General features: G+C 48.2%; 1 protein-coding gene across 1 annotated transcript; it reads left to right on the top strand.

Annotated features, from left to right (window-relative positions):
• Positions 1 to 4,097: 4,097 nt before the first annotated feature.
• Positions 4,098 to 24,543, top strand: LOC121166252 (RNA transcription, translation and transport factor protein). The gene is made up of 8 exons (XM_040995354.1): positions 4,098 to 4,244; positions 6,288 to 6,412; positions 11,018 to 11,117; positions 20,605 to 20,688; positions 21,679 to 21,767; positions 23,307 to 23,375; positions 24,066 to 24,114; positions 24,258 to 24,543. The coding sequence occupies exons 1-8, from the start codon at positions 4,184 to 4,186 to the stop codon at positions 24,410 to 24,412; spliced, it is 732 nt and encodes a 243-aa protein (XP_040851288.1). The 5' UTR covers positions 4,098 to 4,183; the 3' UTR covers positions 24,413 to 24,543.
• Positions 24,544 to 24,577: the final 34 nt, after the last annotated feature.

Raw genomic sequence — 24,577 nt, 5'->3', positions numbered from 1 at the left:
CCGTAAGTTGTCATTGTTCTCTGCACCAGGACACTGTGTTAGAAGCTGGGACACGGAGGTAGTAAGATGCAAGCCTCCCTCCTGCAGCCGCTGGTCCGATAGTAGGGGCAGATAAGAAGCGAGGGACCTCTACCACCAACAGCTGGAGAAGAGGTTCCCAGGCAGCCTGAAGGTGGTGACAGCCCTGAATCCCACCAGCAGGAGGAGTTAACTCTCCGGGGGTGTGTTCTGGGCAGAGAGAGGAGCAGGTGCAAAGTGGCAGAGGACAGAGGTACTGGCACTCTGTGGAAAGAAACCACACTAGGTTCAGGAGCAGGCATCTAGCCTGGCACTGAAGATGTGCCCACTTCATATCTGAATACCTGGGCTCAGTCCTGCCTCCAGCGAGGATGGCTCAAGTAGTTGGGCTCCTGCCATTGCTGAGGGAGACCTCAGTGGTCCTCTCCGCTCGCAGCCATGGCTGTGGTGGACACTTGGAAAACGAATCAACAGATAGCAGCCCCCTCCCTCTGTCTAGCTCTCCCTACCTCTGGGCCTCATCAATACGTTTTCTTACAAAGGAATGGGACATAGTTTGAACTCATTCCATTCAGAGTAATAAAATCATAAAATACTTGCTGCATGCCAGGTACTATTGCCAGCACTCTACACACATACACAAACACATATGGACACTTACATAGATGCGCATGTATATACAGGCATGTAAACTGCACATTAATTCATTATACATGCATCAGTATACACACATGAGATATGAGTTAATTATGTTCATGTACATATATATACCGTGGGACGATGAATGCATGGTTTAATGTTCACTCTTCCCCTGCCCAGAAGCAAGCGCGGCTACTATTCCCATTTAACAAGGACAGAACTGTACATCCCCAGGCCACACAGCTGGGCTTTGAGACGAAGCCGTGTGACTGCAGAACCTGGCCTGTTCTCCACCGTCTGGTTTAGGGGCAGTGAGGCCCCCCAGGCCTCCCATGGTCTGTGGAAGGGCCCTGACTTGAGACGTTCTGGAAGTTAGGTTTGGAGCACAGATGGAAGAGGCGGCTTTGTCTTGGGGAACGCTGCTCCATGACAGTGTCGGGGATGGTGGGGTCCCAGGTTGGAAGCCAGATCAGGGCTTCAGGAGAGGCCTGGCCTGAGGGCACAGATGGGGGCACCATCAATGAACACACTGGCCCCAAAGTCTTACTCTTAGCTATTTTGAATCATGCCCAGGCAGATCTTGTATAATTTTTTAGGGACAATTTCCACAGGCATCTGTCACCCACCCAAAGGTTAATGTCCCCTGTGCTGCCCCTTCTCTGCCTCTACAAACCCTCCCTCACCTTTTGGGATGCCACCTGCTCCTGTTCTCATTCTTCCTGCCACTCTCCCCATTTCCCATGACTCTTCTCAGATCCATGGAAGCACTGGGGTTTCCTAGGATACATTCTCAGTTCTTTCTTACCCTGTTTTCTTGGGGAGCCTTCCAAGTGGAACTGTCTTCCCCTGCGTGTTCGTGTGGCTAAGTCCCTTGCCTCCTTTGAGCCCCACTTTCCATGGAGCCTTCTCAATGAAGCCTAGCCTGACTCCTGCACTCAAACTGCAGACTGCATCAGTTTCTGGCTGCCCCACCTGCCATTCTGACCTCGTGGTGATTTTCCCATCAGACCTAGCACCTGCTAAAGCAGTAACCAGTGTGCTTACCATCGAACTGTTGGTCTTCCCTTTGCAGACGGTGGCTTCCCTAGGGGTAGGGACTGTCAAATGCCAGTTCACACAGTCCTCCAGCCTGCAAGGGAGATTGCTGGGCACACAGTCAGCACTTGAATGTGCTCAACAGTTCCCCAGGTACACACTGGCTGACCAAGCCTCTGTTGGGCCATGACTTTGGAGCTCAGGCGTGTGATCATCAAGGTTGTTTTGCTCTTCCTGACCTATGTAGGAGGCTCAGTCTTCAAAACTGGGACTGTCCAAGATTTCCTGCCTTGGATACATCACTCGGGATAGGCCAGACAACTCCAGGAGAAGACAGGGAAACAATCTGCATTTTGGAATTAAAAAAAAATCTAGTAGTTTTCCTGAATCTCACACACTGTCTTTTCAAAATCATCTCTGGTGGTCCTCTCAGCAATTCTCCTTGTAGCCCCCACCTCCCCCACCCCAATCCCTGGAACATGCTGCCAGTGTCAAGTTGATGGCAATTTGCAGCCCCAGGACAGGAAGGTTGGGCCAGGAGCAAACAGCATAGTTGTTTTCATTACAGTACACTTCAAAAGCCAAGGATAACAATATCAGCCTAGAAAACAGAGTGGGTCTCTGCTTTGGGTATTTCCCAATAACTAGCCTGTGGTGGCAGTGGCTCTAGCTACATGAGAAGTCAGGAAGAACGCGGTTGGCCTCCCCGTAGAGCTGGAGAGCAGCCAGGACGCAGGGAAGGGGCAGGGGGCGCTCTCTGCTCACGCATGCAGTATTCCTTCTCCCGCATTGTATGTTTGAAGCTGGAATTTCCTGTGTTGACTGGTGGATGGCCTGCCTCCCCCACCCCCTCCCCAGTGCAGTGTTGCAAGGTGAACTCTCCCCAGAGCATGCTCTGAAATGCAAGCTCCAGCGGCAAGCACAGCCCTTCACAGTCACCCAGGGCCTGCGGCTCTCTGCAGGGGAGTGTGTGGGTGCGTATACCTTGTCCTGCTGTCCTGTTCCCTTCGCTTGTGTATCTTAGCCTTTTTGTTCCAAGAACTGATTTTGTTGTTTTAAAGAATACGGTAAGTGTAATCTTATGAACTCTTCCTTTATTCTTTTCCCTTCCTTGATGGTTTCATTTTTTACACTTTTCACGTGTTTCTGTAGTTATGCAACTGGCATGCATTACAGTGTATGACTAATTATGGCTTCACCTTTGATTGGACTTTGTGGGGTGTAAAACATGTGAGATTTTCTTGATTCCTTCCAGAAGCACGCTGTGACCTTACAATATACTTTGCGTTTCTTCTCGTTCATGTAACCCTTTGTAGCTCCAGGTTCCACATGTGTGTTGGCAATGTACTTAAACCTCCTGACTCGACAGACTAGGGTGTATTCATTTGTTGATCCATTTGATGCTAACATGGTGTTTAGTTCTTATCTTCTGAAGTTGAAGGAGACACACAGAGTTGGTTTAGCGCCCAGGAACTTCCATTTCCACCTTTGGGGGTCTGAGGCCTTTTCCATCAGGGCCCCCTGCATGTACTGGGTCCTCAGCTCCACTAGAAAAGGAGGCGCCTGCTCTGGCTAGCTTACGGCCTCCTTGCCAGTGCCTGAAAAGCAGGAGCGCCCTGAATCAGGAAGGATCTTAAATACTCCGGGGACTTTTTGTTATTTCTAAAAGGCAACGGACACATCTAAAAGATGCCTCACATAAAATGTTACAGGCAGGTTTTAGACCATCGTTTTTGTGGCCGTGCTTGCAGAAGACAGGACTGGGCCCCAGAAATCACTGAGACGAAGCGAACATGACGAAAGCTTGATCTGAGGGAGGACACGAAGGATTGAGATAAGGTGTGGGAGGACTTGGTGACCTACTGGGGGTCCCCATCTTTAGACATCTTTAGGGGTGCCGAAAGATGACTTCGTGGTTCTGACTTCATAGCGGCTGGTGAAACCCGCTATGATCCCATACCTGTGCATGTTTGCCTGTGGGTTTCGCCCTAATCTGAAAGTATCGATTTTAGACGCTTTGTTTTGGAATCTTTATATGACCAGTGTTACAAGTATTATTGTGTGCGGAGAGCAATGCATGCAGTGCATGAAAGTAGCCAGAATAGTAAATACGCAATTTTCGGATCCAGTCAAGGCCTACATACCCCATTCAATCATAGGTTTAGCTGACAACCAAGAAGAAAGCCTGGGTAGACTGACTTCCCAGGTGCTTGTGGTCTTTTGTACAAGTAGGAAGTGAACAATAAAGTTTAGTTGAACGTCGATGCGCCTGGACGTGGCCCCGCCTCCCGCATCCGGATCCGCGATTGGTTGGCAATGGCCGCCGGCCGCCTTTGGAAGCCCTGATTGGCGACGGCCGCTGTCGTTCCGGAGCAGCGTCGCGGCGCCGGCCCGCCCTCCTCGCCGCGTCGCCGGTTCCTCGGCCGCCTGCTTCGCCTCGCTTCTCCTCTCCCGGCCGGACTCCGGGGGGCCAGAGCGAGAAGCGGGGACCATGTTCCGCCGCAAGCTGACGGCGCTCGACTACCACAACCCGGCCGGCTTCAACTGCAAAGGTGAGGCGGCGGCCATGGTTCCTCCCTGGGGAGCGGCGGGACCCTCGGCTGGCGGCCGCGTTTCTGCCTAAAGTCCCTGGGCCCCGGCCCCTGTTCTCCCCGACGCCCTGTGCTCCCCGTCCCTGTTCTCCCCGACGCCCCCCGGCCCCTGTGCTCTCCGACGTCCCCCGGCCCCCTGTGCTCCCCCACGCCCTGTGCCCCCCGTCTCCTGTTCTCCCCGACGCCCCCCGGGCCCCTGTGCTCCCCCACGCCCTGTGCCCCTCGGCCCCCTGTGCTCTCCGACATCCTGTGCTCCCCGACGCCCCCCGGCCCCCTGTGCGCTCCGACGACGCCCCCTGGCCCCCTGTGCTCCCCAGCCCTGCCTCGGCGTCGCCGCTCGCTGTCCTGTGCTTCCCACACCGGCTGCCACCTGTGCCTGGGTAGCTGCTAACCGGGGTGGTGAGGCAGAACCTCGCGCAGCTGCTGGGGGCCGGGGACGGTGCTGAGTTAAGTATCGCTCATTGCCAGGCACCGAGCCCCGGGGCTGGGAGGCCTAGCTCGCAGGTGCAGGGAAGGAATGGCAGCTGGGCGGGCTGCTGACCCGGCCTAGGGTCTTGAAAGTGGGTGGCGGGAAAGCAAGGAGACCGCGTCGGGAGAACTAAGGGATAAGGCTTTTAATGGTATTGAAATTATAGAGGGCGACGATACTGCTGACGAACGTAGCTGTTGCTAGCTTGCTAAGTTTGAAGGGGATCATTAGGTCCAGCTTCTGGTTACCTGCTCAGCTGGGCACTCTCAGCTGGGTGGGTGTTGTTTACCCCCCTCGTCTCCCTGTTGCTTTGTAGTGTCTGATTTTTCTTCCTTGCCTTTTACTTAATTGCAAAGCGTCAGTGGCAGTGTAGCTCAGTGGGTTTGCATGCTCAAGGCTCGGTTATCTTGTGTGTAAATCAGGGCCATCATATGGTTAGCATGTGCGATGGAGCTATGCCCAGTGTGCACTAAATTGGCAGGTAACAACACGTTGCCTGTAGTCCCAATGTGTGCAGGCTTTAGTTTCTTTAGTGTTTCACTTTAGCTTGTTACTATGTTAAAAATTTAGCTTTGTCCCATCGCCCCTCTCCCCCTGGGAAGGAACTGGAATGTTAGTAGCATTTAAAACAGAAAAGCTGTGTGCTACATAGGCACTTGGTTCCTTGTATGAAAGTTCCGTGAGGATGCTAAGTCCTGTTCTTAACCCATTTTGTAGTTGGGAAATTCTGGGACATGGAATATGCTGGTGGGGTCTGGTGCGGTAGCCTAGTAGCGAAAGTCCTCGCCTTGCATGTGCTGGGATCTTAAATGGGCACTGGTTTGTGTCCCTGTGTCCCCGCTCCCAGTCCAGCTCTCTTGTGGCCTGGGAAAACAGTGGAGAACAACCCCAAATCCTTGGGACCCTGTACCCACATGGGAGACCTGGAAGAAGCCCTCGGCTCAGCTCTGGCTGTCGCTGCCGTTTGGGGAGTGAATCAGTACACAGAAGATCTTCCTCTCTGTCTCTCCTCCTCTCTGAACATCTGACTTTGCAATTAAAAAAACCTGCAGGCAGCTTGTCCGCATTCCACATAACTGGTGCTTGAATGTTATTCAAGTGTTTGCTCATGCGTGACTCCTCCAGTGTGTACTTTTAAAAAAAATATGTTTATTTTGTTTGAAAGAGGAACGGGGTGGGGAGGGCTGTCGATCTTCAGTCACTCCGCAGATGGCTGCACCAGCCCAGGCTTGGGCAGGTGTGGAGGTTCTGGGTCTCCCGTGGGAGCGCAGGGGCCCCGAGCGCGTGGGTCGGTCCGCATGCAGAGCGAGCTGGATGGGGAGCAGGGCAGCTGGACCTGCACGCACACCCTCTTGGGTTTTGGGTGCTGCAGGTGGCGGTTCACAGCACTGACCCACCGGTTTTTACTTCAGCTCCTTCTAGCTCCGTGAACTGTGCTTTGGCAATTGGCAAAGTCGACAGAACCAGTTATCTGGAGAAGGAAGTGTTCTGGTGGATATTATTGGCGATGTAATTAATGGTAATTTTTATTGCAGATGAAACAGAATTTAGAAACTTTATCGTTTGGCTTGAAGATCAGAAAATCAGACACTACAAGATTGAAGACAGAGGAAATTTAAGAAACATCCACAGCAGTGACTGGCCCAAGTTCTTTGAAAAGGTAAAGAGTGAGGGGAAGTAGCAGAAAAACGGGAGCTTTCGTAAAAACAAGCCTGCGATGGCTTTGTTCTTTAAAGTAGTGATCACTGCTGCAAAAACTGGTGTCTGCGGTTCAGGGTTTATTTTTTGTTTTTTTTTAATCATGCCGCTTTTGATTGTAGAGAAAATTATATTATCCCTTCCTAACTAACCTTCAGTATTACCTAGAAATAGTTCACTTTGCAATTCCTGTTCTGTGTCCTAATAAGTAGGTTTGCATTGTTTTTCATAAATGGCCCAGGGCAGAGTGTTCATGTTAGGGACTTGGTGTTGTGTGTGGCAGGCCAAGCCAGCAGCCTGCGTGAGCACCTGTCCATCTCCTGGGCAGGCCGAGCCAGCAGCCTGCGTGAGCACCTGTCCGTCTCCTGGGCAGGCCGAGCCAGCAGCCTGCGTGAGCACCTGTTCCTCTCCTGGCTGCTCTGCTTGCAGCCCAGCTCTCTGCTGGTGTCCTCAAGAAAGCAGCTTGAGGTGGTCCCAGGGCATGAGTCTTTCGTCCTGGTGGGAGACTCAGAAGATCCTGGCTTCATATTGGCCCAGTTCTGGCTGATCTTTAAAAAAATAAAAACAAAAGCATTTTTATATTTAGCTAAAAGCGTAGTAATAATACATTTTAGTAATTTATCTTATGAGATAATGAGGCATTACTGATGTATTGAAAAATGAGACTGTCATGTTCAAGCTAATTTTTACATATTTATTATACACAGATGCCCTTTGCATACAGTAGAAGTGGGTTTTTTTTTTTTAAGATTTATTATTTTTTTTTTTATTCGAAAGTCAGATTTACAGAGAGGAGGAGAGACTTGGTTCACTCCCCAAGTAGCTGCAACAGCCAGAGCTGGGCCAATCTGAAGCCAGGAGCCAGAAGCTTCTTCTGGATCTCCCACACGGGTGCAGGGTCCCAGGGCTCTGGGCCGTCCTCAACTACTCTCCCAGGTCATAAGCAGGGAGCTGGATGGGAAGTAGGGTTGCCGGGATTAGAACCAGTGCCTATACGGGATCCTTGTGCAAGGAAAGCAAGCACTTTAGCCACTAGGCTACTGCGCTGGTCCCAGATGTTGTCTTTAAAGAGTCTGTGTGTATGTCATGGTTTTGTAGCTGAATTTTTTTCCGTTGAGGTAGTTTAATTTGGTGATGTTTGTATGGAAAGTTTTTTTTTTAAGGTGTATTTTTCATGTATTTGAAAGGCAGAGTTAGAAGAGACAGAGATCTCTTGGGTTCCTTGGATTACTCCCAAATGGCCTCAATGGCGCTGGCTGGGTCAGGCCTAAGCCTCATAAGATGCCACTTCCTCAGGTGGTAGTTTAACCCATCATGCCGCAATGCTAGCCCTGGAAAAAAATTATTTTCAAATTAGAATACAAATCAAATTTTACAATGTCCCTACTTATTATTAAAGGTTTCCACCACCTGTTGGTTTGATTTTTAAGAGCAAAGTGATTAAACAGCTTTGTCCTTATATGCAGTGTTTTTTTGAATTGGGGGAATGGTTAAAGATAAACCCATGCTGTGACCTTGGGTGTGTACATTTTGGTTTTTCTCATAAGTAAATGCAGGTGGCAATGCCAGGTGCCCCAGGATGCAGGTGGCAATGCCAGGTGCCACAGGATGCACGTGGCAGTGCCAGGTGCCACAGGATGCAGGTGGCAGTGCCACAGGATGCGGGTGGCAGTGCCAGGTGCCACAGGAGTGGTTCTGTTGGTGTTGTTTGTACATGCGCTTCATTAGCATTGTACTCAAAGAGTTCTTTGTAGAGGGAAGGTTGGTCTGTTCTGGTGCAGGAAATGGGAGATCTGTGTCCACTGGGGTTCCTCGTAAAGGTCAGAAAATGTGTGTTGTGGAAACCGCATGAATTTTAAAAAAAAACCCTTTTTGTACCAAATAATGCTAATTTTGTTTAAAGGTTCATGTATTTGAACATCTCTTTGAAAGCTGGAGTTAGAGGGAGAGAGGTTTGCCATCTGTTGGCTCCTCACTTGGCTGCGACAGCTGGAGCCAGGCCATCTGAAGGTCAGTGTAGGTGACAGGCGTCCCAGGGCTGGTCCTTCTGCTGCTTTCCCAGGCACGTTAGCAGGGAGCTGGATTGGAAATAGAGCAGCTGGGACTTGAACCCATGCTCGTGTGGGATACTGCTGTTGTACGATTACTGCCTTTGCTGTTCAGGAAATACTTCTCGAGTTTTCATGGGTTTCTTGAGACTTTGACATATATTTCAGGATTTTAATCTTATGACATGTTTGTGTGTGTAAGACAATAGGAAATCTCACATACAGAAGAGTGAGGAATAGTTGTTTCTGATGTAAGTTCCAGGAGTGACAGTAAAGTTAGAACTTGCAGGTGAATGTGTTGGGACTCACCACGTCCCTGTGAGCTGGTCTCCTTAGAGAGAATGGTGATGTCATTTTGTAAGTTCTCTCTAGAACTTCTCCTTTGGAATTACTTTACGCATCGTGTGTTAGATCTTTTCAGTATTTTTTTCTTTTTTAAGATTTATTTATTTTTATTACAAAGTCAGATATACAGAGAGAAGGAGAGACAGAGGGGAAGATCTTCCATCCGATGATTCACTCCCCAAGGGAGCGCAACGGCCGATACTATGCTGATCCAAAGCCGGGAAACAGGATCTTCTTCCGGGTCTCCCATGTGGGTGCAGGGTCCCAAATCTTTGGGCCGTCCTCGACTGCTTTCCCAGGCCACAAGCAGGAAGTTGGATGGGAAGTGGAGCTGCCGGGATTAGAACCAGCGCCCATGGCACTGGGCTTGGATCTTTTCAGTATTCTTAATATTGCTCTTTAAAAAAAGAAATAGTTGCAGGGTTTTTCTAAAAGGATAGTTAAAAATATGATGTGGTTAATGATTGCTGATTCCATTATTCCTGAAAAGATTTGCAAATGGAAGTTCCAGAATTCTGCCTGAAAATATTGTTGGAATTTGAAAGTAAGCGCTAACACTGATGACACAGGGCCTTAGGTTTGTTCCGGGTGCTCAGTTGTGGGATGGGTGTTCCGTGGAGTAGTTGGGCCTGCGTGTGGAAATGCCATACCTCAGCTGTGCTCGCTCCACTCCCAGCTTCCTGTGAGCCACGTCCTGGGGAGCGGCAGACAGTGGCTTGGTCCCTACCACCTGCATGGAATACCAGTAGAACTGACTCTTGGCTACCTGCGGTTGGGCCCAGCCCTGGCTCTAGGGAGCATTTGTTGAATGAGCCGGTGGATAGGTCTCTCTTTGTCTTTCTAATAAACACAGTGGATAAACTAAAAAAGTTTTAAAAGTCCCATTTAATTGTTTAGTGTGTCTTGGGAACTCTAATCAGAAAATTCAGTTTGGAGTCCCAGATGGGTCTTGAACAGTCACTGGCCAGACTCGGTCTCTGTGTCTGTTCAGTGCACAAACTGCCCTAGATTCCGTGTCTGCCTGCAGCCTACAAAGGTACAAACTTCAGAAAAGCATGACACAATGCTTTTCTTTTCTTTTTTTTATTTTTAAGATTTATTTATTTATTGGAAAGTCAGATATACAGAGAGGAAGATCTTCCGTCCGATGATTCACTCCCCAAGTGAGCGCAACAGCCGATGCTATGCCGATCCAAAGCCAGGATCCAGGAACTTCTTCTGGGTATCCCACATGGGTGCAGGGTCCCAAGGCCTTGGGCCGTCCTCGACTGCTTTCCCAGAGCACAAGCAGGGAGCTGGATGGGAAGTGGAGCTGCCGGGATTAGAACCGGCACCTATATGGGATCCCGGAGCGTTCAAGGCGAGGACCTTAGCCGCTAGGCCACGCCGCCGGACCCGACACAATGCTTTTCTTCCTTTCACAGCTTATTTAATGTTTTGTAAAGGCAGAGAGATAGATTTCCCATCCATAGATTCCCCCCTGCCCCAAAAGCCCTCGGCAGCAGGGGCTGGGGCAGGCCTGAGCCAGGGGCACAGTCTAGTCTCACACTTGCGTGGCCAGGACACAGCTGAGCCGTGCTGCGGGCAGAGGTGGGGTGTGAACACAGCCGCTGGAGCACGGGATGCCCGCATCCAGGTGGTGGCATCACCTCCTGCTAAGGGCTGGCCTGCTCATGTTCTTTTTTTTTTTCTTTTGAAGACTTACAAATTTTTGTTGGAAAGTCAGATACACAGAGGAGGAGAGAGAAAGAGAAAGATCTTTCATCTGCTGATTCACTCCCCAAGCAGCCGCAATGGCTGGTGCTGTGCTGTTCCAAAGCCAGGAGCCTGGATCCTCCTCCAGGTCTCCCACGTGTGTGCAGGGTCCCAAGGCTTTGGGCTGTCCCCGACAGCTTTCCCAGGCCACAAGCAGGGAGCTGGATGGAAAGCATGGCTACCAGGATTAGAATTGGCACCCATATGGGATCCTGACTCATGCAAGGTGAGGGTTTTAGGTGCTAGGCCTCCACACCGGGCCTGCTGTTGGTGAATGTTTCCTTTGGATTACTTCATGCATGGGAAGTGTGGTAATATAAATATTACAAGAAATGGTTAGACAGCCAAAGAGCTCTTTGAACTCCAGGATTCTTTTGGTTTGTAACCGTGGTAATGAAGTGATTTTTTTTTCTCCTCAGTATCTTAGAGATGTCAACTGTCCTTTCAAGATTCAAGACCGACAGGAAGCAATTGACTGGCTCCTCGGCTTGGCTGTTAGACTTGAATATGGAGATAATGGTACGTTTTGTGGGGGCTCGGTGATTTAAAGAGAGTGAGAGCAAAGTTGGGGAGCGAGGAGGGACGTACACAAGTCTCGGGTCCTTCCTGTGTATCGTTGCTTGGGTAAATTTGCCACCCTTCATGGTCTGGTTAGTGTTCCCGGAGTGCTGGTGGTGTGGGGTGTTGCTCGCAGCTGGCGTTTCCACTAGAGCTGCAGCGAGGGCCCAGCACCAGTACGCACTACTTCCTGTTTTACCACAGATACGTACGCTGTTGGAGGCTTTTGAGTGTTCGTGTCCATCTAGCAAACATTTCTCATTCAATGGAGTATCTCGTCGCGCCTGCCGGCACCTGGCTGCAGCGTGCCCTCTGGCCTGCGTCCTGTGTTCCTGGGCACCGGCTCGGCAGGCGTTTGTGGGACAGGGACTTGCCCTTTCCCTCTCCTCGGAGCTGTGCAGACTCCTGTCGCTCCTAAACCCTCTGTTATCAGCTGCTGGGCCCGGCCTGCCAGCTTGCTCAAATTGAAATCTCAGGAGTGCTGCGTGGTCCTTGTTTCCAAAGAGTAACTCCAGTTACACAGACTCCTCACTAATAACTGATTGTCTACCAACGCCCGAGGCTCCTTCGTGTGGTAATCAAGGCCTTTGCTGGCTAGCCAGGCGGCACTCAGCTGCAGACGGCCCGAGTGACCACACCACGTCCTTACAAATATATAGATTATCAATAAGGCTCACATCCTTGTTTTCTCCCTTGGCGTGTGTAGTCTAAAGCCTGCCCATCCTTTTAGGATCCTGCTCCGGCACCTCTTTAGCAGTGCTATTTCCTGGAGCTTGGAGTCCTGTTGTAGGTTTTACAGTCATGTACCACTGTGGATTTTGCTTCTGTTGCCTGGCCCAGCATGTCGCAAGCTGACCATCGGCTTTGTTCCATGTGTGGTACTTCTGTTAGTCTCTTATTGCAAATCGCCACACACCTGATAGCTGAGACACAAGTTGCCACTTTGGGCCAGAGGTCTGACATCGATTCAGGAGCTGAAGTTGGCAGCAGGGCTGCTTTGGTTTGGGGACTGAGTGCCACCTCCCTGCTGGCCTCTCGCCCCTCCGTCTTCCCGCTCCGGCAGCAGAGTATCTTGCTGTTTCTCCAGCAGTGCCCCCATTGCACGTCTGCTCTGTGCTCTGCACCTCGTGCCTCATTCTGAGGGGGCCACTGCTCACCTCAGCCCACTTGGGTCATCCGGAGCCCTCGGTGTGGCCCCAGTCCTTCTCCAGCGCGAGGCGATGTCTGCGCAGGTCTCAGGCATCAGGATGGCATTGCTTGGCAGATGGTACATTCCGTCTGCCACAGCACCTGGCATGGTTTCCACTGTGTCACTGTCACAGCGGCAGTAACTGGAGAGTGCAGGGAGTGAGTGTTGCACACACCGGCTTCATGAAGCAACCGCTCTGTCCTTGTTCAGGCTTCAGTATCAGAAGCCTATGGCAAACAAGTTTAAGGAAATCTCTAAGTTTAGAGTTAATGTATTTCAGTTTTAGTTTACAAAGAAAATTCTTGGGCTTTCCTTAGTAAATATCATAGTTAAGCCTTGTGGCCTTGCAGTAGCGTTGGTTGTCGGGGTGTTTAACAAAGTTCTTTTTAGCTGTCCTGTAGTGGGGTGATAGAAGTAAAGCGGAGTGTTGTTTCAGCTGTCCCCAGGAGTCACAGCCGTGTCACCGGGCTGTGTTCATCTGTGTTGAGCCCTGTGTTGTGTCCGTATTTCATGTCTGGCTTTTGACTGGCGTAGTTCACGTCTATCTGGTGTGCGCCACATGATCCTGTACCTACAGTTGCTCACAAGTACATTGGTGTCTCAGAAACAAAAGCTTCTGAGATACTACAGACTTTTTGATATTTATAAATTAAATACTTTGGGGAAGATAACTGTTATTAGAAGCATGTTAGAAATGTAGCAAGGAACATATTTTCATTACTCTTACTTGTTTTTAAAGATTTATTTTATTTATTGGAAAGTCAGATATACAGAGAGGAGGAGAGACAGAGAGGAAGATCTTCCGTCCGATGATTCACTCCCCAAGTGAGCGCAATGGCCGATGCTATGCCAATCCGAAGCCAGGATCCAGGAACCTCTTCTGGGTATCCCACATGGGTGCAGGGTCCCAAAGCTTTGGGCCGTCCTCGACTGCTTTCCCAGGCCACAAGCAGGGAGCTGGATGGGAAGTAGAGCTGCCGGAATTAGAACCAGAGCCCATATGGGATCCCAGCGTGTTCAAGGCGAGGACTTTAGCCGCTAGGCCACGCCACCGGGCCTCATTACTCTTATTTTTTAATTACTATTTTCCATAATAATATTGTAGGTTGGAGGGCTTCCTCCCTCCCTCTCCTCTCTCCCCACTTGCTCCTCCTGCCGTCTCCCCATGTTATCCCAGCAGTGCAGGCCCTTAGTCACAGGCGCAGGAGTAACTTCCTGCCATTCACATATGGATGGGAGGTGCAGGCCGAGGTAGATATGTCATTCTGCAAAGGCTGGATGTTTCATTGGGAGCCCTCTCATTTGTGAGAAGAGGCTTACTGCAACGGATCTGCATCCAGTGTGGCTTCCTCACGATGGTTATCTAGGAGAATCTATGGATGTATTATATTATCTCTATGTATTTTGTACTTTGCATGAAGGCTGTCTTATATCAGAGAGGATATAATGATATTTGTTCTTTTGGGACTGGCTTATTTCATTGAGAATAATGGTCTCCAGTTGGGACCGTTTTGTTGCAAATGATAGGGTTTCATTTTTTGTTGTTTTGGGATTTCATTTTTTATGGCTGTGTAGTATTTCATAGTTGTGCCATGACTGAGTAGATGTACCAGTGGTTTTTTTTTGTTAACCCATTCATCTGTTGATGGGCATTTGGGTTGTTTCCACGTCTTCATTGTTTGGAATTGTGCTGCTACAAATAATAGGATTGCAGCTTGTTGTCTCCCATGCTGATTTCGTTTGGATGCATTCCTGAGAGTGGGGGAGCTAGGCTGGATGGTAGGTCAGTTCTCACTGTCTGAGCACTCCAGCCTGCCTTCCGTAGTGGCTGCAGGTCTACCCCCGGCAGTGGTGGCTCGGGGCCTTTCCCCGGACCCTCGCCCGCAGTTGTTTGTAGATGTCTGCATGCAGGCTCTTCTCACTGGAGTTGGCTGGAACCTCAGTGTGGTTTTATTTCTATTTCCCTAATAGCGAGGGAACCTGAGCATTTTTTAGCATGTCTAGTAGCCTTTTGAGTTAGTTCTTTTAAAAGCGTGCTCACTGCCCTTGCCCGTGTCTTCGCGGGGTTGGGTCTTTGCTGCTGTTCCGGTTCTGAAGCTCTCTGTAGGCCTGGAGTTAGCCCCCGTCTAACTCCGTCTAACTGCGCTCTGTGGATCACTTCCTCCTGTTGCATGCCTCTGTGTTCATCATTTCCTTTGCTGTACAGAAGCTTCGAGGTTTGACTTAATGGCCTGAATTTCCTGTGCTTTTGGGGGTCTTTTATAAGAAGTCTTTGCTTACACCTATGTCTTGTAGAGCATTCTTTATATTTATCTCTAATAATTTGATGGTTTCTGGCTGATTTTTGTTTAAGATGAAAGGTGGGGGTGGGGTCTTGTGTCTTACTTGTAAAGACAATCTAATTATCCCAGCAGCCTTTGTTGAAGAAACCAACCTTTCTCCCTGGGTGGTTTTTGTTCTCTTGGCAAAGATTAGTTAACTCCATGTGTGGGCTCCCCTCTAGGGTTTCTGTTCTGTTCCGTTGATAGGCTCTGTTTTTGTACAAGTACCAGACTGTTTTGGTTAGCACTGCCCTTCTATACACCTTGAAATCTGGTTTTGTGATTCCTCTAGTTTTATTTTTGTGGTTTGATACAGCTTAGGCTATCCATGGTCTCTTGTGTTTCCAGGTGAAATTTTGTGTCATCCTATCTAGCTCTGAGAAGAGTGTTCCTGGGATTTTGATTGGGATTGCATTGAATCTCTGAATTACTTCCTGTAATATTGCATTTTGACAATGTTGATTCTGCCGATCCATGAGCATAGTAAATTTCTCCATCTTTTAGTGTTTTCTTCTATTTCTTTAATGTTTTGTAATTTTTATCATGGAGATTTTTTATCTTTTAGATTAGGCTTATTCCAAGGTATTTAAGGTTCCTTTCTGCTATTTTGCATAGAACTCATTTTTACAAGTTCTTCCTTGGATGTAGAGTTTGAAAATTGTAAAGAACAAAAGCATTTTTTTGTTGTTGTTAAAGATATATTGATTTTTATTGGAAAGTCAGATATACAGAGAGGAGGAGAGACAGAGGAAGATCTTTCGTCTGATGGTTCACTCCCCAAGTGACAACAATGGCTGGAACTGAGCCAGTCTGAAGCCAGGAGCCTCTTCTGGGTCTCCCACACAGGTGCAGAGTCCCAAGGCTTTGGGCCGTCCTCGACTGCTTTCCCAGGCCACAAACAGGGAGCTGGATGGGAAGTGGAGCTGCCAGAATTAGAACTGGCGCCCATTTGGGATCCAGCACCCTCAAGGCAAGGACTTTAGCTGCTAGGCAGTTGTGCTGGGCCCAAAAGCTTTCTTTGAGTTGGTTAAAGTAGTAATACTGTCTGTCATCAGTAGTCGGCACTGTTGTTCTTTTGTGGTTTTATAGTAATTGACTGCCATCTATTTTAGGATTTATATTTGTCAAAACCATTGTGAAATTTTGTGCTTTTAACTTTCTTAAGCCCTTCAGTAGCTTGACAATTTATTTGACTATTTTACTTTATTGGTGGAGTTTTAAATTTACAGAAAAATTATAATAGTATACATTATTTTAAATACTGATTCTAGAAATTCAACATTTAGCTTCATTTCCTTTTTTAATATAATTTTATTTTGCTTTTTTTTACTTTTTAAAATTATATTTTTGATAGTCTTTACATAATTAATTGGGGTAAAAATATTCAAGGGCTACAGGAAAGTGGGTAAGACTATTATTTCCCTATTGTTTCCTTCATGTTTCAAGGGGGTATTAAGGGAGAAGGCCCACCCAATTTCCCACACTCCCCACGTCCCGGATGTAGGGTATGTTCTGAGATACTTGCTCAAGTGGTTTTGATAGTTCACCAGTTATGAATTGCTGCCAATCTTGCCACTCCAAGCACTATGAGGTCTTTGAAGAATCCACTGATTGACATAGTCCATCATAGAGTCTCTGTTTGCCCCATATTTCGCTGCCAACATATAGCTGAGATGGTTGATTGACCTGTTCTGTCTTCTCTCTTTTCTTGGTTAGGGTTCTGAGTCTGCCATTTTGATTGGGGAGATCCCCAAAGAAACTTTGAGGTGTTCCCAGACCAGATTCTTGTATGTACTAGCAGGTACAGGGCCCGGCACAGTCCATGACCCTGATCAGCTGGTGGTTGCAATTGCTGGGTTGGTTCTGTTTTCAGCCCCAACTTCCACTGGAACCAATGGGTGTTGCAGTCCAGCCTGGTGCTGCCCAGCACATTCTCGGCCCTCACATAAACAAGTGGGAGCTGCAGCCTAGTTGGAGTGACCCGCAATAACCCCCACCAGGCCCGCCCCCTACCCTGGTTTGCCAGTATGTGTAGCAGTAGTCCAGTCTGTCCCACACCCCATTCCACCCCAGCCCCTGTCCTGGTTTTCATGCCCTCCCATGGAAGTGGTAACCCAAGAGGGAGGAGCCCACTATTTCCCTCCCAGGCCTCTCCCACTCCCAGATTATGCACTCTCCAGGTAGTTCTGTGGTTTGACTTGACAGAATTAGCCCCCAGTGCCAGCTTCTGCCAGCTGATGCTGTGGCTAAGCCCAACCAACCCTCACCCACTCTAATTTTGTTTGCACCAGTAGGAATAATCAGCCCAGCCTGGCTTTTCCCTGATCTAGTCCACATGAGGCGTACAGGTGTTGTAGCCCTGCTTAGTCTGGTCTGCCCCCATCCCAGCTCATGCTCTCCAGCGGGAGTAGCTGTCCAGCAAGGGAACCACCCCCCATATTCCCCCTGCCAGCTCTGCCCCCTCCCTTCCTGGTTCTCACGCGTGCTGGTTGGGTGCTGCAGTCACATCCGGTACAGGCAACCTCACCTTGGCATTCCGTATTGTGCACTGGTTTTTGTTGCGACCGAACCTGGCTCGACCCACACTGTTCTGGTGCCTGGATTTGCCAGTGGATGACGTGAACTGATTCAGCCTGGTCTTCCCCCATCCATGCCAGATGTATGCCTGTGGGTAACTCCATGGCCTGTTCTGAGCTGTTTCCTATCATGCTTCTTGTGCTTACCTGCAGGGACTGTGTCCTGCCAGAGGAGTTGCCCAGGCTCCTCCATCAGAACCTCTCCCAATGCCAGATTTTGCACATACCAGTGGGTCCATGAGCCAGCCCTACTCAGTTCACCTCCTGTCCTAGCAGGAACAGTGGCTTTTCCTGACTGGCCTTCAACCCAAACTGGTCCTTGCTGTTGGATGTTTCAGCCCAGCCATGGCTCGTCCATACCCACATATGGCTCACACATGGCTCAGTAGGGGTTGAGACCTTGCCTAGTCCATCCCACATCTACCCTGGTCCTCCAGGACACCAGGCGGTGTTGGAGTCTGGCCCGGCTCTGTGCATCCAGTCCCAGTCCACAATTGTGCCAAGGGAGACTACAACCATTTCCCGTTCAGAACGCAGCCCCCATTCCAGCCCACACACCCCTTGGTGGGAACCTCAACCCAGCTAGGGTTGTCCCCTTAGCTCCCCAACCAGGCCTGTTCCCAGCCATAGATCACACGCATGCCAGTGGTTGCTCTGACTCAGCTTGGCTCAATCCTTCATCTGTCCCGACCTCTGCCTTAGACACTGTGGCTTAGCGTTCCTGGCTCATGCAGACCAGTAGGTACAAGAGCCTAGCTCAGCATGACCTGTGCTCCCCTCTGGTCTCTAGTTTCGCTTGTGGCTAAGGTTTGCTCAGTCCTGCCCGGTCCTCCCTGTTCCATTACTAATTGACACATTACCCAGCTGTTGGAGCTACTTTGTCCAGCTTGTCCGACCCTCAGGTCTGGACCACATGTTCACCAGTGGGAGCTATGATTCGCCAAGGGAGTTTCCCAAGTTCCTTCACTTAATCCACTCCCAGACCCAGTTCTTATACATGCCATTGGGTTTAGGCCAGTTTCCGGTGAAGTCTGGCCTTCCATTTAGCCTTGTATGAGCTGGTTGCAGCCTGGCCCACCCCACACCCTATTCAGGATGCACATTTGGGTGCTGCTGCCCTGACCAGTCCAGACTGTTGGGGGTTCCTTTACCTGTGATTGATGGCAGGCTCCTTGGTCACACCTAGCTTAGTCCATCACCACCCCATCTCTTGAGCTAACCAGTGGGGCTAGAATTTCCACAGGGTTTGGCCCACACATCCCTCACAGAATCTGCCCCCGGTTATGGTTCTAGTGCTAGTTAATGTAATGGCCCTGCTTAATGTGACCCTTCTCCTGATCCATCATCATGTCAGGTAACAGGATATGATTCTGCTGGACAAGCCCTGAGCCATAGCTTTTGCATGGACTGGTATTTGGTGGTCAGCATTGTTCAGTGATTACAAGTTTTTCAAAGGAAGAGTTACTGCCATTGGAGATCTTTACGATTGCTTCACATCCTAGAAGCACAGTGGGTTCAACCTGGATCTACCTAAGCAGCGATTCAAAGAACCAAAACCCCAGAGCTCCCCGGCCGGGTGGCCAGCAGGCGGAGCCTGGCACCAAATGGCGCACTGGCCACCCGGGGACAGCTCACCACGTGCACATGGTGGCTGGCGTGGGATCCAGGCATGAGACGCCCCATCCTGAGACCCCATTTCCTTTTTTTTAAGATTTATTTTTATTGCAAAGTCAGATATACAGAGAGAAGAGACAAAGAGGAAGATCTGTTCGATGATTCACTCTCCAAGTGACCGCACAGGCCGGAGCTGAGCCAATCCGAAGCCTGGAGCCTCTTCTGGATCTCCCATGTGAGTGCAGGGTCCCAAGGCTTTGAGCCGACTTCTGCTTTCCCCGGCCACAGACAGGGAGTTGGATGGGAAGTGGCGCAACCAGGAGTAGAACCAGCACCTATATGAGATGCCAGCATGTTCAAGGCTAGGACTTTAGCTACTAGGCCACTGTGCTGGGTCCAGCCCTTTTTCTTTCCTTCACACATCCAGACACGTATATTTTCTTAACTCATCCTCATACACTTGTAGTTTTTTCTAAATCATTCTCTGGTATAACAGATGATTTTCTTTTCTCACTAAGTGACATTTTTATAACCACAGTACTTTGATCAGAATTAGGAAACAAACTTGGCTACCATACTGTGATCTATAGATGTTACATTTCATCCACTGTCCCAGTAGCATCTTTGTAGTCTGTCCCATCCAGGACTCGGCACACCCTGCTCCCTAACAGGAGCACAGGTCAGCCCTGGCTTTTAGGAGGTGTTCTCTTTAGTCTCCTGTAATCTGGAACACTCAGTGACACATTACTTTGTAGAGTGTTCCTTGAAAGTGTTTCTTGGCTGTATTCCTGGTTTATTCTTTGATTAAGAATGACTCCGGGATGATACATCAGCTTGGACCACTTGGTGCAGGTCTCCCCGCGAAGAGGCCAATTCCCCCTCCGCATAAGCACACTGGCTTGTGTGGGTCTGCTCATTTCCCTGCTGGGAAGCATCCCCTCAGTGTGGGTCAGCTTCATGAACTGAGTGTTAGCTACTGCCGGAAGGTGTTCTAATTTTAGCATTGCTTCTACAGTCACTTAATGGCTTTGCACTCTAAGGAGTTGTGTCTTTCTGTAAAGCTGTTCCGATGCGTGGGTTCTTTGTTCATTCAGTGGATCATAATCCTTGTCATGGTGTGGTTCCAGATGGGGCTAACAGGGTCCCTTTGACTCCTGACCTCAACTTAATGCTTCTGTTTTCCCCTTGTGTTTCATTAGCAAATCATACAACCATTATATCCTAAGATACTGTTTTGGGCATTTAAACAGCTGAGTGAATTATTAAGTGTCTTTATTAGTAAGTTATTCTTAACTATTTTTCAAATGAGAGTTGTGAAATCTGCCTAAGTCTGAATTTCAAGTTTCCAGGAATGAGTTGTAGGTTTCCATGTCGTGGTGCACTTGATCTGTTCGTTCAGCATACAGCATTCAGAAGGTTTGGGAGGAAGCTTAGTGTTCAGTGGTCTCTGCTTGGCCTCCTCCCACTCTTCTGCCTCCAGTGACACGGGGGGCTTACAGAGACACTTCTGCCCGCCTATAATTCACATGTTTGAAATTGTCTTCATTTATAAAAATATTTGTGTCCCGTATTTAAGTAATCATTTAAGTTAATTTAAGCCGTGGACACATCTTTTGTTAGATTTTCATGACAAGAAATAATTCTGGTCAGATGGATTGCATTATGATTAGTTTGACACAGATAAATAGCAAGTAAACATGGTGTAAGAGTTTTGAGTGTGCAAATTACATTTTTGCTTATTTTTACAGCTGAAAAATACAAGGACTTAGTACTGGATAATGCAAAAGCCGATAATGCAACTAAAAATGCAGAGCCACTGATCAATTTGGATGGTGAGTATTTAAAAGGGTGAAATTGAGTATCAGGTTTGTTTGTTTGTTTTTTAAACTTCCTAAGGTTTAGGTTTACACAGGTCTTAGTATATTAAGCATACTTTGGGACTGGCACCATGGTGTTAGTCAAGTGTCAAGCTTCCATCTGTGCTGCTGATGCCACGTTCGGGTGCCGGTTCAAGTCCTGGTTGCTCCACTTTTGAGCCCGCACCCTGCACCCACAGGGGAGGCTGAGGAAGCGCCAGGCGGTTGCCGCTGTGGCCCTTTGGGGAGTGAACCTTCTCCCTCTCCTTCCCCCCGTCCTCCCTCCTTCTCCCCCACTGTAAATCTGCCTTTCAACTAAAATGCTTAAAAATATATCCATCTTTGTGCTGACAGTGTTTTCATTGTTAGGCTTTCCCCTCCTCACCATCGAATAGCTGCATGTTACCATGCTCTTACTTGATTAACTCCTAGTAATTTTGATCTCTTGCTTTCTATTTAGTCACGGAGGTCATTGTTCTGCCTCCCTGGGTATACAAGGAGAGAAGTCCTCACATTTTGTTCTTGTCTTAGATCCCAGGTGTCTTCTGGTGTGGAGATTCTAATTACCTAGATTGTAATATGTTAAGTACTCTGCCTGCTGGTTCCTTGGGACGTAAAACTGATGAATTATCCTCAAAAATGAGGAAGCCTGTTGGACACTTCAGGGCCGCTGCCTAGAGAAAACTGCCCATTGATGGGATCTGTGGGTTGGAAGGAATAACCTTGGGAAGAAATGTTAATTAAAAATGCTGCCTACGATGAGCCTCGCAGAAATTTACAGGGAAAACTAACAGGAGTTCAGTCATTTTGACTGATGAAATATATTACTGGAAAGACCAGTTATCTCATCAGTCTAACTGTTGACATTTTCAAGTTATGTGTTCATCAGTATATCCATAATTATGTTTGTGGAACTGTAAAGGGTTTTCTTGTTGGTTCACTGTGTTCATGCTTAATCTGTTATAGTAAATAATCCTGATTTCAAGGCTGGTGTGATGGCTTTGGCTAACCTCCTTCAGATTCAGCGTCATGACGATTACCTGGTGATGCTTAAGGTCAGTTTCACACTCTTAATTCTTGACAGAAACTCTGTGTATACAGAAAAAAAAAATGTATTTATTTTTCTAAATATGAGCCACTGGATGGACATTTAAACTTAGGGTTGAGTGACTGGAGTACAGGGGAGGACTGTATGGGCCACGAGACAGATTTCCTCACTGTAGATTGCCTAATAGCTGATACGGAGGAATGTTAGCTCCATGCTGCCCCTTACTGGACCCTGACAGAGACGGTCCCCCACACGGCCCCTGACGGAGATGATCTCGTGCAGTCTTCTCAGCAGTCAAAAAATGACATACAGGAGCCCGGGACAGTGGTCTAGCAGTTGAAGTCCTAGGCTTGAACATGCTGGGATCCCAAATGGGCACCGGTTTGTGTCCCGGTGGCCCCACTTCCCATCCAACTCCCTGCCTATAGCTTGGGAAAGCAGTCAGAGATGACCCTAAGCCTTGGGACCCTGCACCTGCGTAGGAGACCTGGACTAGGCTCCTGGCTCCTGGCTCCTGTCTTCAGATAGACTCAGCTCCAGCCGTTGCAGCTGCTTGGGGAGCAAATCATCAGATGGATCTTCCTCTCTATCTCTCTTCCTCTCTGTATATCTGACTTTGCAATAAAAATAAATCAATCTTAAAAAAAGGGGGGGTGGCATGCAGGAAAAAGACTGTAAAGAGGACACAGAAAGTGATGCAAAGTGATAGAACCAGTGTTTAATATAAGAACTCGGAGTGATGCTGTGGGTTCACGGCTTCCCGGATGTGTTCACTGAGGTTACAAGAATGGCTAATGGTGGTGGAGGGCAGTGGCCAGCAGTCCGGGGGAGTGGCGCTCCAGATACCAGGCTTTGTTGAGGTTTTTTCTGGGAATTGTTACTGATTTTACAAGAGGTTAAGAGTTTTTGATAAGACCTTGTGCCTGTGAATTATTTTAAATTAAGCACTTTCGCATTAAAATGACAATTTTGCTGAGGCTAGATTAAACCAGAATTGATAGTATTTAGGATTATATATATTAAATATATATAATAGGTATCATGTGGGAAGTGCTGATTCTTAGACTCTAATAGTCTGCACTGAATCCGCAAGTCATCTTGGATTTTCTGAACCCAGATTGGATGTCAGGACTAAACTTGCTGTAATGAAATTTAGCTGTTTCAAAGTCTTGTTCCTTCCTCGGTCATATATGTTGTCACGGAACGGTTCGGTTGTCATCAGAAACTGGAGCAAGACAGCACACAGTTAACGGGGTGCGGGTTCCTATGTTAGACTTTGAAAGTATAAACCAGCTATGGCAAGAAGTTGTCTCTTGTGAATTATCTTGAGGTATTCAAACAGTGCCTGATAGTAAGGAAAAGCTTAATTGTCAAGCATGAGTATGTCCCCTGTGGCAGTCAATGTGTAATACATTTGTAACCACAAATATGTACAGAACCAGCAGTATTTTTAATCAGACCAAGTGCTGAGGCTCTTTTCTAGACCCAGAGGAAAAGAGCATTAAACCGGGTATAAAAAGTAAACATGTTGTTTTGGGTTTCTTAGGCGATCCGCATTTTGGTTCAAGAGCGCCTGACACAGGATGCAGTTGCTAAAGCAAACCAAACAAAAGAGGTGTGTATGTACATGTATTGTTAATGCCTTGTTATTGAAAGTCCATCTGGTGTTAGGGTAGCACAGAGGATTCACTTGTTTCAGTGCAATTGAGTTGGTTGCAGGTGCAGTGAACACACCCAGTCTCTGGGCTGCATGCTGGAATTTAAAAAACAAAGAGCACTTGAGGGAAGATGCCAGCATGGCGTGCGGGCCAGTGACTCTGCCCGGTTGGAAGGTTCTCCCCTTGTGGAATTTGGTCTGCATTTTCCCTGACTTGCTTTAGCTTAGGCCAGCAGGGTGAAAGGTTACATGTCAGCGCTGTGAGGGTCCCCTGAAACACTTGGCTTCATCTTTAGCATTTGGGGTGCACCGGGCTACTGGGAACTGGATTCGTGATTCAGCTTTTTTCTCCCACCTTGTAGAACAATCTGTGGTTCTGACTTCACAGTGTGAAGTGTGGGAGGCAGCGCACAGTTTGCATGATAAAACTTGGTTTTGCTGTTTCAGATCTTCACGTTACCTCAAACACCAGCCCAGAATAATGTAGTAGAGAAGTTCTCAAATTCATTGTGCTTATTTGTGATTGTTACAGCTAGCATTTGGGGCTTGTGGTCATTTTCAGGACTAGCTGTGCTTTTCCATTTTAGATGACAAAACAGTGTTGTTAACTGTAGTCTCCTGTGTCTCTCCCCCCCATCTTTTTTAAAGGGCTTGCCTGTTGCTTTAGACAAACATATTCTTGGTTTTGACACAGGAGGTAAGTGAATTTTAATTCAGACTCTGAGACACAGTGACTATTTGAGGGAAACACTGTAGGGAAAAAAGGTCTGGTCTAAGTAATGCTTGCAGTTTCCTGTGAACTTTTTCAAGATCTCTGATGGAATGTTTTTCTGAAACCAGATGCAGTTCTTAATGAAGCCGCTCAGATTCTGCGACTGCTGCACATAGAAGAACTTAGAGAGCTGCAGACAAAAATCAACGAAGCTATCGTAGCCGTTCAGGCGATCATCGCTGATCCAAAGACAGACCACAGACTGGGCAAAGTAGGCAGATGAACCGTGAGCTCAGCCTTCCCCGCTACGTCACTGGTGGCATGTATTTGGGAATCTCATGGGAGGAAGCCCGGGAAATTGTTCTAGATATGCCACCACTGCTTTTTTTCTTTAATAAAGTTTGTGAAAGTGGACTTTTTCTTGTAATATTACAAGAAACTATAGATC

Source organism: Ochotona curzoniae, unplaced genomic scaffold, assembly GCF_017591425.1.
Source record: "Ochotona curzoniae isolate NIBS_2020 unplaced genomic scaffold, NIBS_Ocur_1.0 patch103, whole genome shotgun sequence".
Taxonomy (NCBI): domain Eukaryota; kingdom Metazoa; phylum Chordata; class Mammalia; order Lagomorpha; family Ochotonidae; genus Ochotona; species Ochotona curzoniae.
This window is presented reverse-complemented; position numbering and strand designations above follow the sequence as displayed.

Coding starts and splice junctions, on each gene's coding strand:
- LOC121166252 (XM_040995354.1), top strand. CDS start 4,184: ATGTTCCGCCGCAAGCTGACGGCGCTCGACTACCACAACCCGGCCGGC. Junction 6,413..11,017: donor GGCCCAAGTTCTTTGAAAAG/GTAAAGAGTGAG, acceptor TTTTCTCCTCAG/TATCTTAGAGATGTCAACTG. Junction 20,689..21,678: donor GCCACTGATCAATTTGGATG/GTGAGTATTTAA, acceptor AATCTGTTATAG/TAAATAATCCTGATTTCAAG.